Source organism: Gallus gallus, chromosome 17, assembly GCF_016699485.2.
Source record: "Gallus gallus isolate bGalGal1 chromosome 17, bGalGal1.mat.broiler.GRCg7b, whole genome shotgun sequence".
NCBI lineage: Eukaryota > Metazoa > Chordata > Aves > Galliformes > Phasianidae > Gallus > Gallus gallus.
In genome coordinates this window covers 1164120-1181543 of record NC_052548.1, presented here as the reverse complement: position 1 = coordinate 1181543, position 17424 = coordinate 1164120, and the positions used below count along the sequence as shown (strand labels likewise).

The 17424-nt window shown below is 51.2% G+C and overlaps 2 protein-coding genes across 2 annotated transcripts; both read left to right on the top strand.

Annotated features, from left to right (window-relative positions):
• The first annotated feature begins 855 nt into the window (after nt 1–855).
• EXFABP (extracellular fatty acid-binding protein) lies at nt 856–3872 on the top strand. Its single transcript, NM_205422.2, has 7 exons — nt 856–972; nt 1210–1349; nt 1721–1791; nt 2324–2434; nt 2787–2888; nt 3127–3152; nt 3716–3872. Exons 1-6 carry the CDS (start codon nt 886–888, stop codon nt 3150–3152), a joined length of 537 nt encoding a protein of 178 aa, NP_990753.2. The 5' UTR covers nt 856–885; the 3' UTR covers nt 3716–3872.
• An 8137-nt stretch (nt 3873–12009) lies between these two features.
• On the top strand, nt 12010–14182 carry LOC417291 (olfactory receptor 10A7-like). Its single transcript, XM_004945725.4, has one exon. The coding sequence runs from the start codon at nt 12315–12317 to the stop codon at nt 13344–13346; it is 1032 nt and encodes a 343-aa protein (XP_004945782.2). The 5' UTR covers nt 12010–12314; the 3' UTR covers nt 13347–14182.
• The last annotated feature ends 3242 nt before the right edge of the window (nt 14183–17424 follow it).

The following is a 17424-nucleotide window of genomic DNA, read 5'->3' as shown; positions in this document are numbered from 1 at the left end:
CAGCACCACAGGGCAGTCTGGGGGTTCCTTTGTGTGGTTTGCAGAGCCCACCCAGCGTGGGGAGCCCAACTGGGCAGAGTGGGCAGGGGGCATCCCCCAGAACAGGTGGGTAAAGGGCTGCCCCATGTCTAATCAGGGCCCCCACATCTACCTGCCACCCACCGCCTCATCCGCCTGCTGGCAAAGAGCTGTGGGGGCAGTAGGGCCATGCTCCCATCCCCTCTTCATTCCCCAGCAAGTGGTGGCCAAGGAAGGGGGGTCCCTCAGCGCACACGTGGGTGTGGGGTTTGTGAGGAAGCAACATGAGCCCTTTGGAACCCTGGAGCCCGTAGGAAGCAGGGCAGAGGGGCAGCGTACCCTGGCCAGGAAGGCACATGTGGCAGCAGCACGCTGGCACCCTGCGCTGCCATCCAGGCGTGGGGGTAACAGTGGGAGCAGCCTCAGGGCAGGTGCCAGTCACTGCTGTGCCGGGGCTGCCCACGGACGCCGTGCCGGGAATGACCTCCCTGCTTCTCCCGGCAGTTCTCAGCCGGGAAACAAGAAGTACCTTTGTTATTTCACAAGAGTCTTAAACAAGAAAATCTTCATTTTCAGCTGTGGTGAAATAGCAGTCCTGCAATCCCACTACTCAGACCCCTCCTCAGGGCTTGCAACACTTTCCTCTTTCCGTAAGCGTCTGTTTACCCTGGGATGGTTTCAGCTCCCGCAGCAGCACCTCGCCCCATGCCAACAATAGCAGTGCTCTCCGTGCGGCACAGCACGCAGCGGGGGGAGCGGGGGGCACGGCGGGGGGAGGGGGAGTGGGGGGGAAGGGAGCACAGCCCTATAAAGCCAACAGCACCGGGACCGTTCCCCATCCCGCGGTGACGCCGGAGGCTGAACGAGATGAGGACGCTGGCACTGAGCCTGGCGCTGGCCCTGCTCTGCTTGCTGCACACAGAGGCTGCGGCCACAGTGCCGGACAGGAGCGAGGTGACCTGCGGAACGCTGGGGAAGGGACTGTGGGCTCTGCTTACCAGGGCGGGGATGGGAGGACCTTTTGGTTGCTGGGGATAGCTGGGGGCACCACAGCCAATGCTGGAAGCACTGCACACTCAGTCCCAGCACAGTGATGCAGCAGGGGTTTAGGTGCCTGTATGGGATGCAGGTACCCAGAAAGGGACACGTCCTGCCAGGTCCTCCGGGCTCACAGCCCATTCCTACTTCCAGGTTGCAGGGAAATGGTATATTGTTGCTCTGGCCTCCAACACCGACTTCTTCCTGCGTGAGAAGGGCAAGATGAAGATGGTAATGGCCAGAATCTCTTTCCTAGGAGAGGATGAGCTGGAGGTCTCCTATGCTGCCCCCAGGTAAGTGCCAGGTGCTTCTCTCTCTGGGCTTTGGTCAGTGGGTGCCCACCCGGGTGCTCCTACCCAGTACACCCACAAACCTGGAGGGAGACTGAATTGGGGCACCAGCTGTCAGCAGCTGAAGGTCTCCTCTGCTGCCCCATGTAAGTGCCATGTTCTATTCTCCCTGTCCTGCTCTGGCACCCATTGCTGCACGAGTGGCAGCTCTCCCCAGGACACAGCATCCTCTATCAGCACCTCCTGTGTTGGAGGTGTGACCCCGACTCCAGAGCTTGTGTCCTGGCGTGGGGAACGTCAACCCAGCAGGGACAAAACCAGATGGCTCTGAGCACACCTTCATGCGTGACAGGGCATTCTTCCTTGCCTTGCAGCCCAAAGGGGTGCAGAAAATGGGAGACAACCTTCAAGAAGACCAGTGATGATGGTGAAGTCTACTACTCAGGTGAGTGGGAACAGAGTTGTGGGCAGAGTCAGAGGCACACTGATTGTGCCTGGGACCTGGGATGCCCCCCACCACTGGCCCCAACTACCCACTCAACACCACTTCATGCTGGGGCCATGCCCCACTAGCAGTGGCTCCTGCTGGGAAGCTGCTTGCAGGAGGACACATGAGCCTAAGTGTGGGCAAAGCAGAGTTGTTTTGCAACAGGGACAAAAGAGCAGTGCTTTCCCCCACCCCCCACTCAAGTGCTAGTCCCAAATTGGCCAGGCTGCTCTGCTGCCCACAGTGGCCACCCCCATTCCCTCCTGCAGTCAAGGTCCCTGTCGCTCTGCTGATCCGTGCCATGATCTGTGGGCTCCCCAGGCTTTTAGAGGAGCCTTACCAAGATGGAAAGTCAGGAGGGGGGATGCAGGAGAAATATGGGCTGGGTGGATCAATGAATGGGCATTCATATGCTTATAGTCCTTTTGCAGCATGGCAGCTCTCAGGGGCATGTAGCAAATTTTTAACTTTGCTCCATGTCCTTTTTCAGAGGAAGCCGAGAAAACGGTGGAGGTGCTGGACACTGACTACAAGAGCTATGCAGTGATCTTTGCAACCAGGGTGAAGGATGGGAGGACCTTGCACATGATGAGGCTCTACAGTGCGTGGCCAAGCTGGGGCTGTGGGCATGAGGGGCAAGGGGGGATGGGACATGAAGGCACCTTGTGCTGCAACTGCCACTGGCCAGTTCTGGTTTAGGAGGCAGATCAAGGCAGGGGGAAGTGGAGGGAGCAGCAGTTTGGGGTTTGGTCTCAGATTTCTGCACTGTGCCAGGTATCCATGGCCTCAGTAAGTCATCTGGTGAAACAGAGCTAAGAGCTGGGGTCCTGCTGCAAGGAGAGGTCAGAAAGGGTGGGGATGGGATCCAAGAGACACTGGGCTGCCTGGGGACCCTGGTACCAGGGCATCACCTGTCCCACCCAGCCAGTGGCTAACTCCTTTCTTGCCTTCAGGCAGAAGCCGTGAGGTGAGCCCCACAGCCATGGCAATCTTCAGGAAGCTTGCTAGGGAGCGGAACTACACGGATGAGATGGTCGCTGTGCTGCCCAGCCAGGGTGAGTGTGACTAAGTGCTGTGTTCAGAGCCACCAGGCTGGATCAGTCCTCGCAGGGAGCCTGAGCGGGTTGGCAGGGACTGGTTGGTGGTGTGGGTAGGCAGGAGGTGACGAGGGGCTTGGCACACCATGACTTCTGTCTTGCTCACGTTCCTGGGTTGTCTGACCCGTGCTGTGGGTGCTAAATGGGACTGGCAAGACCACAGCCCTGCACTCAGCCTTTCTCTTTATTTTCACAGAGGAATGCAGCGTTGATGAAGTGTAGGTGAGTTGCTGCAGTGCAACGCAGTATATATCCCCACCTGGAAATTTCCCCCTTGGTATCCCAACACGGGGCCGCCATGAGTTCCTCAAATTACTCTGGGGGCTGAGTTGTTTGAAGATGTGCTGGAGCACACATCCAGGTAGGATGGTTTCTTTTGGAGCTTCCCTGCAGTGAGGAGCACAGGGATGCAATGGAGACGCAGCCGCCTGATGGTGGGCAGTGACACCCGAACCAAAACCTGCTCAGTGGAGAAATGGCTGCTGAGTTCATCCAGTGGCAAGGGCCAGGACACTGGATCTTGCCAAAGGGGCTGCAATGAAATGAACAAGTAAAGCTGGCAAATCGGGGTTGGCGTCTTACCATGTAAAACATGCTGGATGTCAGCCCACTGGGCAACCCTAGCATTCATTTCCCCCCACAGCAGTGCACATTTAGTTGTAGAGGCAGGCTAGAAACTCACCCCTGGAGACGGCCGAAGCCCAGAGAGCAGGGGAGGGCCCTGCCCACTCTGTTGGCCTCCCACCTCAAATACTCAGCACACCTCTCCTGGCTCTTTTCCACAGGATGGCTGATGAATGCTGCTTCCCAAACAAAGCAAGACTAATGTGCCAAAGCTCGAGGCTGCTGCTCTACCACCCCTATCATGGCTATGAGGCATCTCCCGCTTCACCAGCACACGGCTCCTCCTTTTTGCCCAAATAAACAGTAACTTTCCCAAGAGCCTGGTGTAACCGTCTGGGGAGAATCTGGGGTGTTTGGGCAGGTGCTGCCGCCTGCTGTCCTCCTGGGGTTTGCGCATGGAAGGAAAACAACCAGGGACGGTCCTGCAGTGAGCTCACCCCAGCGGATCCGCCTCCCCGCTGCTCTCTGCTGGCAAGGACATTGGCAGGGTCTGTCCCAGCACTGAGCTCATCGGGATTTTCCCAGCTGCTCCTTCCCCATCACAGGGACTGGGAAAATATGGTTGAGAAACTTCCCCTCTCGGTCTTGGTGCTGAGCAGAAGTGGGAGCTGGACACATCCCGGCAGTGGCTGGGCAGGGAAACCCACTGGGACTTCCAGAGCCAGCATCACCTCCGCCTTCTTTGGGAAGAAGCCCAGTGCTTCCAGCAGGAATTTGCTCTCCTGCTCAATCTGGACAGGAACAGCTCAGAACCTGCTGTACTCCTGAGAATGCTGGGCCCACACGTGGCTTTGCCTCAAGGCTTGTTTTCAGTACGCTTGTTGATGTGGATCACAACATCCTGCTGCCAGTAACACCCTTTTCCAAGAGCTCTGCGTGACAGGGAGTCCCAGTGTCTCCACACTGTGTTCCAGCCAAATATTTCTTTCCTGCCATGTGTGGGCATTGCCCAGCCAGGCGGCAGTGAAATCACTCTCTGCCATTTGCATTTCCCACTCCTCCTTTCACCCATCTGCTTTCTCCCTGTGCCCGACTGGCTGCCCAGAGCAACTCTGCGCAGCAGTTTCTGCTTCGCCATCATTTCTGACCTTTTTCTGGGTGCAACACCCCTTCCTGCAGAGTGGGGAACTGTCCTTACTGCAGGCCTCGTGATCCACACCCAGACTATCGCTGTAGCTGGCTTTCACCCGAAACCAAGGGAGCTTTCACCACAGTGCATTCCCCAGCCCAGTGCTTCTTGGTAGCCAAGTGCCAACCTGGGAACCCAGTGCAGAGTGCTGTGGGTTTGGGTGCCGGGGTGCTGGGTGCCAGAGCAGAACTCCTGCCCTGCCTGGCTGTGACCCACAGGGGCTGCTATGCCATGTTGCACTACACGTACCCTTGCAGACTGTGCCTTCAGATATTAGTAGATATAGGACAAAGAGGAGCAAATGGGACAAGAAGAAAGAGGTGATATCTACAATTCTTGAACTTCCCAGCAAGCCTGTCCAGATGTCATGGTATAGTCAGTGATTTCCAAGGGACTTTCACCCACGAATTTGTCCAAAGGGTTTCCCAGGACCTTGGTAGCATCCTGCATTGAGGAACAGATGTGTGCAGCTGAGCACAGACCAGGCACCTAGTTGATAGGGAAGGCTTGCAGAGGAGATAGCGGAGCGGTGATGGGGCGGAGGGGATGGGGAGGTCCTTAGCAGCTGGGAGGTGCTGAACCCTGTATTTGTGAGAAGCTCTTTTGGATATTTCACAGTCAAGGGCTGCAGTGCTTGCTTGTGATGTGAGTGACCTTCATACCCTGGAAGACTGATTGCATCTTTTTCTCTTCTTCCCTACCAGTGGCAGTGTGTCCTCTGCGGGCTTTAATACCCTTCCAAGATTACAAGATAATGTCCAACATTCAAATCTTGTTGACTCCTCCACTAATTATATTTTTGAGGTGTGACTTTCCTGTGCAGAAGTTGGATTTTGCCTGCCTTGTGACATAGTTCGTCCATGCATCAACCAGTTCTGCCATTAATTACATCTCTAGCAAGCACCTGCCTGCTCTGCAAAGTACACTGGCTTGTATGCTGTCTCTTTACCTCTGACAACCTCTTCAAAATCCAGAATAATATTTACTTCCTCTAGATTTCTGATGACAATTAGAGGTACCAAGGATGCACCTCAGCAGATGACATGATACAGTGAGAAGTCTGAGTTTCATAATTAGCTTATTTTGACTGGAAATGCCATCTCCTCTGTTTCACTACTATCTTGCACCTCTGTTTTGGCAGGACAGAGCCTCTCAAGTGTTTGTAAAAGGGATGTTCTAGGCTGGAGATCCAACAAAGCTTCTTCTCAGCTAAGGCAGTTGTGGGTTTTTTTTGCTTTTCCATCATATTCTTTTCCTTGAATATTCAATCTGAATTTGACCAGCTCCTGGTCAAACAGATTCTAATGTTCAATTCCTGGTCCTGGAACTTTTGAAGAAGAGGCTGTCTGTAAGTGCAGATGTTATCCCTCAAAGAAAGCGGCCAAATTCTGGTGTCTTCATTGCTTGCCTTCTATGATTGCTAGTAAACTTACCGGGGCACATTCTACTGCCTTCACATGGATGTAACCTCAACAAATTTAAGAGCATCTATCTTATTTTTTATCAGCTTCTTTAAACTGATTCAATCATTCTGGTTTCCTTTCATAACATTGTTTAGGGTTTGTATTTTCTAATATCAACTTAAGCGCTCAGAATAAAGCTCTAAGCTGGACTTTCTAAACAATCTCTGTGCCATATGTGGTATTTAATCCTCCTGACTTTTTTTTTTTTTCATTTAAAAATAAAATATGACTGTATTGGAGCATCTCTGGCTCTAAGCACAGCACTGGCTGTAATGAGAACAGCCTTTTGATTTCAGCCCCATGAACCAAGTCCTGCCAGAGGCTCATAACCTGGAGGCTCTCAGCCATCCCACGTGTGGGCCCTAAAACCTCTGCACCATACCTCATGGGTCCATATCCAACCACCCAGAGCAGTCGCATGTTAGAACCCCATGGATGCCCCATTGTGTGTGCTGGGCATCACTGCCTGTAGCTGGTTATATAGTCATTGCAGCAGGAGTTGGATCTCATCCGTCCATCTTGGATCACATGGGGTGAGACCATGGGTTTCCCCATGTACCGCTGCACATGGGACCTGGCTCATGCCAGCCCACCTGAGCCATCCCTCAGCCCATCTGTCTTGGGATCTGTTCCTTGTGGGGACTTGTGCCAGTGGGCAATGGCTCTGCAGCACAGGCACAAACCAGCTGAACTCTCCTGGGTCAGGAATGAGTTACACTTAAATTGCCAGTTACTGCCTATCAACACCTCTGTGCTGGGTCTGAGCCCCACAGAGGAGTAAACAGTCTTTGTTCCCAAGTTTGTGAAGGGGCAAGTATAGCTCCTGTCCCCAGGCACTGCAGTGGAACAACAAGCCCCTTAGAGCCTTTTCAGAAGTTGAGGCTGCAGAAGTTCAGAAACTTTTAATGACGCCAACTGAGACCTGACTGTTGCTGGGGCAGCAAGGTGCCTTTTGGGCCATAACTTCATGAGACACGGGCACTGGGGACACAGCAGGCTTTGGGCATTCCTGCTTCCTCCAGAGGTTCTGTTGAAGGCATGTGGCTATTTTCAACTTGGATCACAACAGGATGTGGTTTAATCCTTTGGCTCTGTGACTGGCTGACCCAACACAGCCAATGGGATACGTCTGGTGGCCTGAAGGTATGAAACAACACAGCTGAGGACTTCCCAAGCTGTCAGCGCCAGCATCCCCTGACATGCATGAAGATGTGTCAGTCCTACAGTGCCCAGTATCGGTGACAGTGTGCCTCTTGGGGACAGCAAAGCTCTGGGTTGTGCTGGCAGACAGGGCTGCCATTCAGAGAGGCCTCGGTGGCCCACAGGAACAGGGAAGCACAAAACCCTGATGTTCAGCCAAAGCTGATGCAAAATCTTGCTCCTGTGGAGGTTAACCCCATGCCAAAGAGATGTACAGCCAGTGGGCAACAAGCAGCACCGCAGGCAGCAGGCAACCAGTGCAGCCTGGTCTGGGTTAATGAAGGGTGGCTACAGCTCAAGGAGCCCTTGTGGAAGTGCCCCTGGAGAGAAGGGCTCACTCTGGGGCTCCACAGTGCAGGAAAGGCCCTTTCTCATGCAGCAAGGATGAGGGGGAGGGAAGGAGAGTTGAGCATTAAGCTGGTCAGGGCCCGCAGCACAGCGTGTCTGATGAGAGGCTGAGAGCTGGGCTGGGTTGGCCTTCAGAAGAGAAGAGGGGACGTCTGACTGCTATCTCCAACTGCCCGAAGGGAGGACAAGGAGAAGGTGCAGGCAGGCTCTGCCTGGGGGTACAGCACGGCAAGGCAAAGGGCAACAGACACAAGCTGGAACGTGGAAAATCTCTGTTAGACAAGAGGAAATGGTTCTTCATAATGAAGATGGTCCCACACTGGAGCAGGTCTCCAAAAGTGTGATAGGATCCCTATCCTTGAAGGTGCCCAAACTGAGCAGGCAAGTCCTGGCAGAGCCTCGTCTGACAGCCTGGTCTGGCAGGGCCTGGACCAGGGGCCCTGAGGACCTTCCAGCAGAAATCGTGGTGCTCCCCAGGCCAAGAAATGATGCTAATAACCAAGAATCCAGGCAGACACCACTAGCAGAGCACCTAACAGTCAGAGATTATTTGTTAATTACTGGCCATCCCATAATTAATTAGGCTTGTGATCAACACCAAAGAAAAGGCCCAGCCCTCACACCTTGCTCCCTGCACTTCAGCCTTCCCAGACACCTGTGGGCAGAGCAGGGGAGGGCCAAGGCTGTCATGGGGAGGCAGAGGAAGGGAGACTTAAAACACTGCAAAATACACTTGTGTGGGGGGAAATGGAGGGTGTGCTGACAGTAGGAAGAAGGGCTGAGTCCAAAGGAGCTCCGTGTTGGGGAGGGAGTCTCCTGTTTCTGTCCAGCTGCACCATCACTTCCCTGCTGCAGAGATGGGAAAGCTCTCAGGCTCCATTCCGGCCTTTGCAGACTGGTGTGGGGGAAGCCTTCTTCCCAGAGTCCCAAACTGCTCAGAAGTGAAAGGTTTCTGAGCAGCTTCTGGAAGCAGAGAAGCAGTGCACCTTGCACTTGCTGGAGCCCCATAAGTCACTCTTCAATCCAGACCAGTTGTCTAGAAGAAACCATGGTTATCAAAGAAAGCTTTTCATGGTCACGAAAATGATGAAAACAAGCTGGGAAAGGAGAGTGCAGGCAGAAAAGCCTAACTCTGACATACTCCCTGACTCAGGCTCTTTCTCATGAGTTTCTCTGAGACAGTAGGGCTGCAGAGCCTGCAGCACTACCTCAGTCCCACAGTGGGATCAGCGCTGAGTGTCTGCAGCTGCCAAGCTGCTCAGGAAACTTCAGACCAGCCCCAGTCCCAGCCTCTGGAGGGCTGAGGCCCCTTCACAGGGATGCTGACACAACATCCTCAGGACTCTGTTGCCTTTACTTGCTGTGTGCTCCCACAGCATCCCAAACTAGTCTGCCTAAGTGGCTGTGCCTGAGCAATTACGTGATCTGCTGTAACAGGGGATCTTTTCCCACATGCCTTCAAGGGGTATATCAAATTCACCCTGCTGTCCCAAACTGCTGATGCTGCCAGATACACCTGGTGTGAAGAGAGGAAGCATCTACTCCAGGTAAGCTGTGCAGGCACTGGATCATCCCTGGATGTATTTGAAAACCGTCTGGATGTGGTGCTCAGGGACATGATTTAGTGGAGGGTTACTAGAGTTAGGGTAGTATGGTTAGGTTGCGTTTGGACTTGATCTTTAAGGTCTTTTCCAACCTGAGCAATTCTATGATTCTATGATCCTATGATAAGGTGTCTCCAGCCAACAAGCAGGGCAAGTGCTCAGTGACAGGACAGATATAGGGTCAAGGAGGGAAGGAGTTCGCCCCATGCATGGTCCTGCAGGACTAGAACTGGCAGGTATGTATCTTTGCGGTGCTACTTGTCAGCTTGTTGAATACCCAGTGGCCTGGGACACATCTCAGTGTTCACCCACCCACAGCGTGCCTGATTGTAGCACCGGAGGAACACTGCCCTTTCTGCGAACACTGCTGTGTATAGGAATAGACATGTTGCTTGCTTGTGTGTTGATGCATTTGCCACCTGCTCCCAGCCTTGCCATGATGTGGCTCTGCAAACCTAGTGAGACCATGGTGTAGGCATGTGTTTTGTGAAGAAGAGTGCTGATCTGCTGCTCCCCACTCTATCTTGAGCTCACCTGTCTCATATTAGGTTTGATAGCAAATCAAAAGCAATTTAATTAGCAGAAAGACACTTCCAGAGACTGCAGATTTAAATGCAAGCCCGTATAGTTATTGAAAAATGAAATGAAGGTGTGGCTTGTATACCATTTGCTCAACACCTTTGACATTTCCTCCTTCCCTCTCCGGGCTGGCAGGTGGCACATGCAACCTGGAACTTTAATTCTCACATCATATGTAGATACTTCACAAAGATACTTTGCATCTTTTCTGAAGGTGAAGCATTCATTCCTCCTGAGTCCAGGTGCAGACAGGTTCCCCTCCTGCAGTCCCCTGATGTGCAGCAGACCTCTGAAGACTTTCCTCCCTGCATAATGCTGCTGTCCCCATGCCTTCAGGTTGTCCAGGCCACCCTACCTTTGCCATAAATTGTCACTGTTGTCCTGGAAAACTGTGACTGGGTGTGCTCTGACTTCATGGGCTCTGAGCTGAGTAGCACCCTATGGGTGCCTGTATTTTAGCTACATGGCTGAAAAGTGCACCTCTTAAGACTGCACACAGTTTTCATTATCTCCCTGTTCTCCTTCATCTTTCAGTGGTGACTTTTCTTAGGGCTTTTTCTTTTCTCTCCTTGCAGGCATTCCACTTGTTCCAAACATTGTCCTCAGTGTACGAATACTGCTTGCTTGCTTGAATCACAGAATGGTTGAAGTTGGAAGGAACCTTTGAAGGTCATCTTGTCCAACAGCTCTGCTCTGCCGGCTTCTCCCTCAAGCTTAGGAGGGAGTTTTAGACAGGCTTCACCTTTGGCTTCACACAGCGTCATCCATTTTCTATGTTTGCGTGCTTGTATTCCCAAATCTGTCCAGCTGCAATAACTTGCTTTCCTGACTTGTGCATGATCACAGACACAGCCACCATTCTGTTCTTATTGATCTTCCCATTTACACAAAATGACATTGACTCATGCTTACTCTAGCTGAAGTTATTTTCTGCAAATAGCTTTTCTATAAGAAGCCTGTTTTTCAGGAACAAGAACAAAAAACCCCATCAGCTTGCTTCATGCTGTGACCTGGTAAAAATCTGTGAGATGACACATCCAAGGGTATTTGGAATGCCTCTTATAGACCAGGCAGTGATTTATAGCCTCCCTCCTCCAAAGAATTACTCTTCCTGGCAGAATTTCTCTCCTGAGGCTTTGTCCTTGCTGCAGTCTGGCTGAGGGGTCTGGGCAGATCTTCCTTCTCCTCCTTCCCAAGATGATTTTGGACCCAGGAAGCCTTTTGGACCCAGTGTCTTTCAGTGTGTTGTGCTGTGCTCCCCTTCCCCATCTCCCTTTCTTGCACTCTCCTCCTAGAATGAGATGATCTTTGAGGTTCCCTCCAACTCCACCCATTCTATGATTCTGTGATTCTCCACTGTGTGCTCTGGTTACAGCAGCTATTTCTCTGACCTCCTGGAATATCTGCTGTTATGGGACACTTCATGTAGTAGTTTGGGTTCCTCCATGCTGGCTTTACCTGAAGCCACAACCATTTGTGTTATTTCCTATAGACCATCTGCTCTTCCTAAGCCAGACATGAGCCTTTTGGTTAGCTGAGCTGCTTTCCCAGCTGCCATTATCTCTACAGGTGCTTCTCGTTTCTTTGTCTCTCCCTTCTGTGGTCATGCCCTTGTTTACCAGCACATACCAGACTGACCATGAGGAGTGTACGCCTGTCCTTCAGCCTCCAGTCCCTTCATGGTTCAAAGCCTGATGTGTCACGTCTCCCAGACTGGATCCTGAAGGGCTTCTCCTCTCCTGCCAGAGTGCCTCCATGCGTTAGGAGAAGTGTGTTCTTGGAGGTTCCCAGTTCTGCAAGCACCACGGACTTGCTCATGAGGCCGAACCATGAGCTGTCAGCTCCTCCCTCCCTCCCCAATTACACAGCTACCCCATTTGCTGGGCACCAACATTCCTGAATCCACATAGTTGGTCACATCTCCAACATGGTAGGCACTGCTTCTGTTTTCCCTTGTTTAACAGTTCCTGGGATCCTTACTGACCACAGTGTGAGAACCACAGCAGGTTCTGTCTCAGCTCAGAAGGTGACATGGGGAGGTGGCTTTGCTGGCTTTTTTTGCTGGCTTGCATGGCTTTGCCATGAGTTCTTCAAGCCATTGCCTGAAGAGCTAGAGCCATTTTGGCCTGGTCTGTCTGGTTTCTACCTAAGCCTGCTGGGTGCCCCCTTAGGGTAAGTGGCCAGAGAGCAGCCCCTGTGCCAGCTGAAAAAACTATGGGGCAGTGGGAACATGCATAGGTATGCATGCGTGGCATCCTGTTATGTTGACTCGAGGACTGAAAGGATTGAAACCCCATGGGCTGACACTCACCACCTGCCCCCACAGAATTCTCCCATCTCATAGCCCTTTGAGCCAGTTGTGAGATATAAGGATTGCCAGAGACTGTGGCACAGCTTCAGCCCATGACACAGAAGAACAGAGGGCTAGAGATGTCCCATGGCAGGGCTAAGCTTTCACCTCCTTCTGCCTGTCCTGTATCTCTTCTTGCTCTCCCCGCAGGTGAACCCCGAGCCCCTGCAGAGGGGAAATCTCAGCAGCCCCACCTCATTTCTTCTCTTGGGGTTTTCCACTGCCTACAAAGCACAGGTACCCCTCTGCATGGGCTTCTCTCTCATTTACCTGGTGACTGTGCTGGGGAACCTGCTCGTAATGACCCTGGTCTGGCTGGATGCTTACCTGCAGTCCCCCATGTACTACTTCCTGGGCCACCTCTCCTTCCTGGACATCTGCTACTCCTCCGTCACACTCCCTAAGATCCTCAGAGACTCCTTCTCACCACAGAAGACTATTTCCTTGGGGGGCTGCATCACGCAGATCTACTTCTTCCTTTGCTTTGGGGGCTCTGAGTGTGTGCTGCTGGCTGCCATGGCCTACGATCGGTACGTGGCCATCTGCCACCCCCTCCACTACACAGCACTCATGAGCAAGAAGATCTGCCGCTGCCTAGTGGCTGCCTCATGGTTGAGTGGCTCCTTCTCATCTCTGATCCAGGCCCTCCTCACAGCCCACTTACACTTCTGTGAGTCCAATGTAATCAACCATTTGTTCTGTGAGATCCCCTTCTTGCTGGAAGTGTCCTGCAGCCCTAACACTCTTCTCAACAAGGCTGTCTCATATGCTTTGACTGTGACTATTGCCGTGGGCTCTTTCCTCATTACTCTCTCATCATATGTTCACATCCTCCAGGCTGTGCTGCAGAAGGGAGCAGGGAGGCAGAAGGCCTTTGCCACCTGCACCTCCCACCTGATCGTGGTGTCCCTGTTCTTTGGCACTGGGGCTGTTACATACCTGATCCCTCGATCCAGCAGCTCCAAGGAGATGAACAAGATCCTCGCCCTGCTGTATGCCATTGTAACCCCCATGCTGAACCCCATCATCTATAGTTTAAGAAACAATGAGTTCCAGGGGGCCATCAGGAAAGCCCTGTGCAGGGGTATCACTGAGCTCCCCCAAGGACACAGCAGGTGATCCAGCACGATGGGGGAGCTGAGACCCTCAGACCAGTGACAGGCAGAAGAGTGAACTCTGGGGATGTGAGTAGACCAGGAGCAGATCCATAAAACTGCTATGCCTTGGCCACAGATTTCCCAATAAATAATTCTGGGGGCTGTTTTCCTAATAAATAGGTATTGTCCAGGTAAAGAAGTACTGAATGTCCACGAGATGCCTTTGTTATGACAGTGCCCTTGGTAAGACCTGTTTTTTTTTATTAATCATTTATCTGCACTGGGGCTTTGTCAGGCTTTCTGGAAAGAGCTTTTATTCCCAATCAAGGCTCTTTCTGAGGTGAAACAACACAAAGTGCAGCAGTAATGCTGTGCTGTAAGCATCTCCTGCTAAGTGGTGGATAATCTTGTCTGGGCTGGACTTGCAGAGCCGGATGTCTTTCTCTTAATGCAATAAAATGTGGATAAGTAGGAAAACCATTGTCATGGGATTGATCTTTGTAGACCCAGGAATCAAAGCCAATCCTGGGAACAGACATCTGCTTCTGCATGCAGAATGGTGGTGACAAGGTGGGAGTGTAGGTGGCACCTGAGCACGCCTGGGGAGAGCAGATTATTGCGGCTCATGCCGTGCTTTCAGAAAGAGCACACAGGGCTTTTGGCATCATACAGAGCTGGGAAGACATTGTTTGGTGGTCACAGATAAAGGGAAGCAAAAAGACACTGCAACTGCATCTCAGTGTGTACAGGAAGATATGCCTATAGGCGCAGTGGAACGCAGCCTTCTTGGACCTCAGCCAAATGCTGAGCTGTGGTGTCTTTGCAAACAAGACTCTGAGAGGCTCCTGTTCAGCAGAAATTGTGGGAGCTGCTTTCCTGTGACTGGAGACAGCCCCTCCTCTGGTGGAAAGAAGTGTTTCCCAGTAGGAACTCAGCATGACTTCTCCAGTTGAAGTGAGGCTGCGGCACACACTCCCATAGCATATCATAAAGACAGAGCCAATTTGAGAACCCAGTTTGCGAGACAGCTACAAAATTGGCCGCTCCTCTGGCAATATGACAGGAATGGACAAATTGAGCTTAACGTAGAGAACAACAGAGTCACTAGAGATAAAATAAATATTTCCCCTTTACAAGATTTACCTGCTTTCTCTATACCAGTGGTCTCAAATGCCAGGTGTGTGCAACCCAGTGAGTGTGCAAGACTATCCACTGGGGGGTGGAAAGGAAATCTTTTTGTACCATCAATAAATAAATCATTTTAATACTGTTTTAAAACGTCATCTTTATCTCATCCTTTTCAAATTTCTATTTTTAATATGTTTTATAATATGCAGTAGCAGTACATGTATGTAATTTATTGCCTTGGTTTCAGCTAGGATGGAATTGTTTTCTTCGGTGTTTGGTATGATGTGATTTATCCTGCCAGGATTTATTCTCTGGAACCACAGCAGTCCATTTGGTGCCCAGTGTGGGGCACGAAGGGTTGAGATAACAGCAGATCTGACCGGAGTGTGTTAACACAGGGTGTAGTGGTAGTTTGATAATTGCTGATCACTATGTTGATTTTTTCCCTCTTCTCATGGAACTATACTGTGTAGCACCTTGCTTCCTGATGGTTTTCCCTGTGTTGCTTGTCATCTATGGGGGTTGGATTAAAGTTTTTATTTTGCTATGCTGCATGGCCTTGGCTTCTATCATGATAAAACTGGCAGCCAGGAAACTAATGTTATGTGCATATTCAACACCCAGTTATCATTGGACTTTGGACGCCATATTGTTGATGCTATTAGTAATTACACCCTTTGCATTGTCTCCTTGGGGAGCCCAGCTATGGAGGAGATAGGGGAAGACACTTCCCAGCAGTCCCTCAGCTTCCCTTTCACTTTTCCTTTTGACCCTAGAGCTCAAGAGCCAGTTAGAACAGCTCTTGAGAATTTTGAATATCAGGAGGATGTTCAAACCAGCATGCTACTGTTACTATGTGTTGTGAATGTGTTTCAGGTTACGTTTAAGATTAAACAGTTATTTAAGGGTATCACCCAGGGATCTGTCCAGAGGTGGGATATTTCTGAGTGGCAGGGAGTGTGGAATGGGATAGGCAGGTGGGCAGTGAGCACCCCCAGTGGTTTGGAACTTCACCACTGGACAAGTGTAGAATCTTGAAAAACTAGTAGAATATTTGGAAAAGGTCTGCTGTTGCCCTGGCAATGCTAAACAAGCACAAGTCACTGCCACAGGCTGGGGCCTGGCTGCCTACCAAGCTCTTCTCAACACCATTCTCAAGGGGAAGAGAATACTTCTGGATCTGATGACAATGCAGCGGACCCTCTAGTTCCTGTGACAAACCCTGTGACTGCTCCAAACTCTGTGACAGGTCCTGCAGCTCATCCAGCTCCTGCTACAGGCCCTGTGGCTGCTCCAAGCATTGCAACAAACCCTATGGTCACTCCCACACCTTCAGTGAGCCCTTTGGCTGCTCCAACTCCTGCAACATGTCCTACAGCTGCTGTGCCTTTTTTGACAGACCCTGCAATTATTCTGAAGGGCTCTGCAGGTGCCACGACTTTCATAACCAGTCCTGTGGTCACTCTAATCCCTGTGACAAGTCCCACAGTTCGGCTAGAGAACCAACCAGTGCCAGTATCAGTTGCCCCTATAGCAAGATGAAAAAATGCCTACGAAAGTCAGAATGTTTAGCAAAGAAAAACTTACAAGTTTGGAGAAGAAGGTGAAGATGGTGTGGGGCTGTCACAAAAAAAGGGAAGAAGAGGAAGAGACAGAAACCACCCAACTCCTAATATTGCACCAGATGGGACCCTCTAATTCCCACTCATCAGTTGATTCACCCTCTGGAGAACCAAGGAGTAATCGACAAGACTTGCATGGATGTGATAAATAAGACAACTGCTATGTCTCCACCAACTAGCAAAAAGGAAACATAAGTTTTCTTAAGTGTTGCGGGTTTCTGGAGAATGCATATTCTGGATTACAGTCTGATTGTAAGCCCTTTCTATCAAGAAACTCAGAAGAATGATTTCGTGTGCGGCCCTGAGCAACAACAGCCTTTGAACAAGTTAAACAGGAGATAGTTCAGGCAGTAGGCTTTTGGCCAGTCCGGACAGGATAAGGTGTAAAAAGCTGCAGCCAGGGAGAATGGGCCCTCTTGGAGCCTCTGGTAGACAACCCCAGGGGAGACTCGAGGATGATCTCTAGGATTTTGGAATTGAGGACATGGAGGATGTGAAGCCTGCTATATTCCAGCTAAAGAAGAGATATTGGCAGCATATGAAGGGGTCCGAGATGCTTTGGAAGTGGTTGGTACTGAAGCACAGCTCCCCTTGGCATTTCAACTGCCTCTGCAGTGCTGGATGTTCAAAAGAACGGTCCCCTTCACACATCATGCAACTGGTGCTACGTGGAGTAAGTGGGTTGCGCTGATCACACAGTGGGCTCAAATGGGGAATCCCAGTCATCTAGGAATCCTAGAAGTGATTATGGACTGACCCAAAGGCAAACATTGTGGAATATTGCCAGAAGAGGAGGTGATGTGCTGAAGAGGTTCCACTTCATAATGAACTGTGAGAAAATGAGAAACAATACGCCCTGTTCATTGATGGGTCCTGTCGTATTGTGGGAAAGCATCATAGATGGAAGGCTGTATGGAATCCCACACAATGAGTTGCAGAAACTACTGAAGGAAGGGGTGAATTGAGCCACTCTGCAGAAGCAAAAGGCATCCAACTGGCCTTGGTCATTGCTGAATGACAAAAGTGGCAGTGCTCTACCTGTACACTGACACGTAGGTGCTGGAAACTGCCCTATGGGGGTGGTTACAGCAGAACAACTGGCAGCACTGAGGCAAACCTGCCTGGGCCGCTGCACTATGGAAAGATATTGCTGCCTGGGTAGAGAACACAGTTGTAAAGGTATGTCATGTAGATGCTGATATGTAAGAGTTGTTCCACTGAAGAACAACAAAACAACCAGCAGGTAGATCGGGCTGCTAGGATTGAAGTGGCTCAGGTAGATCTGGACTGGTAACATAAGGGTGAGCTATTGCTAGCTTGGTGAGCCCATGATGCTTCATGACATCAAGG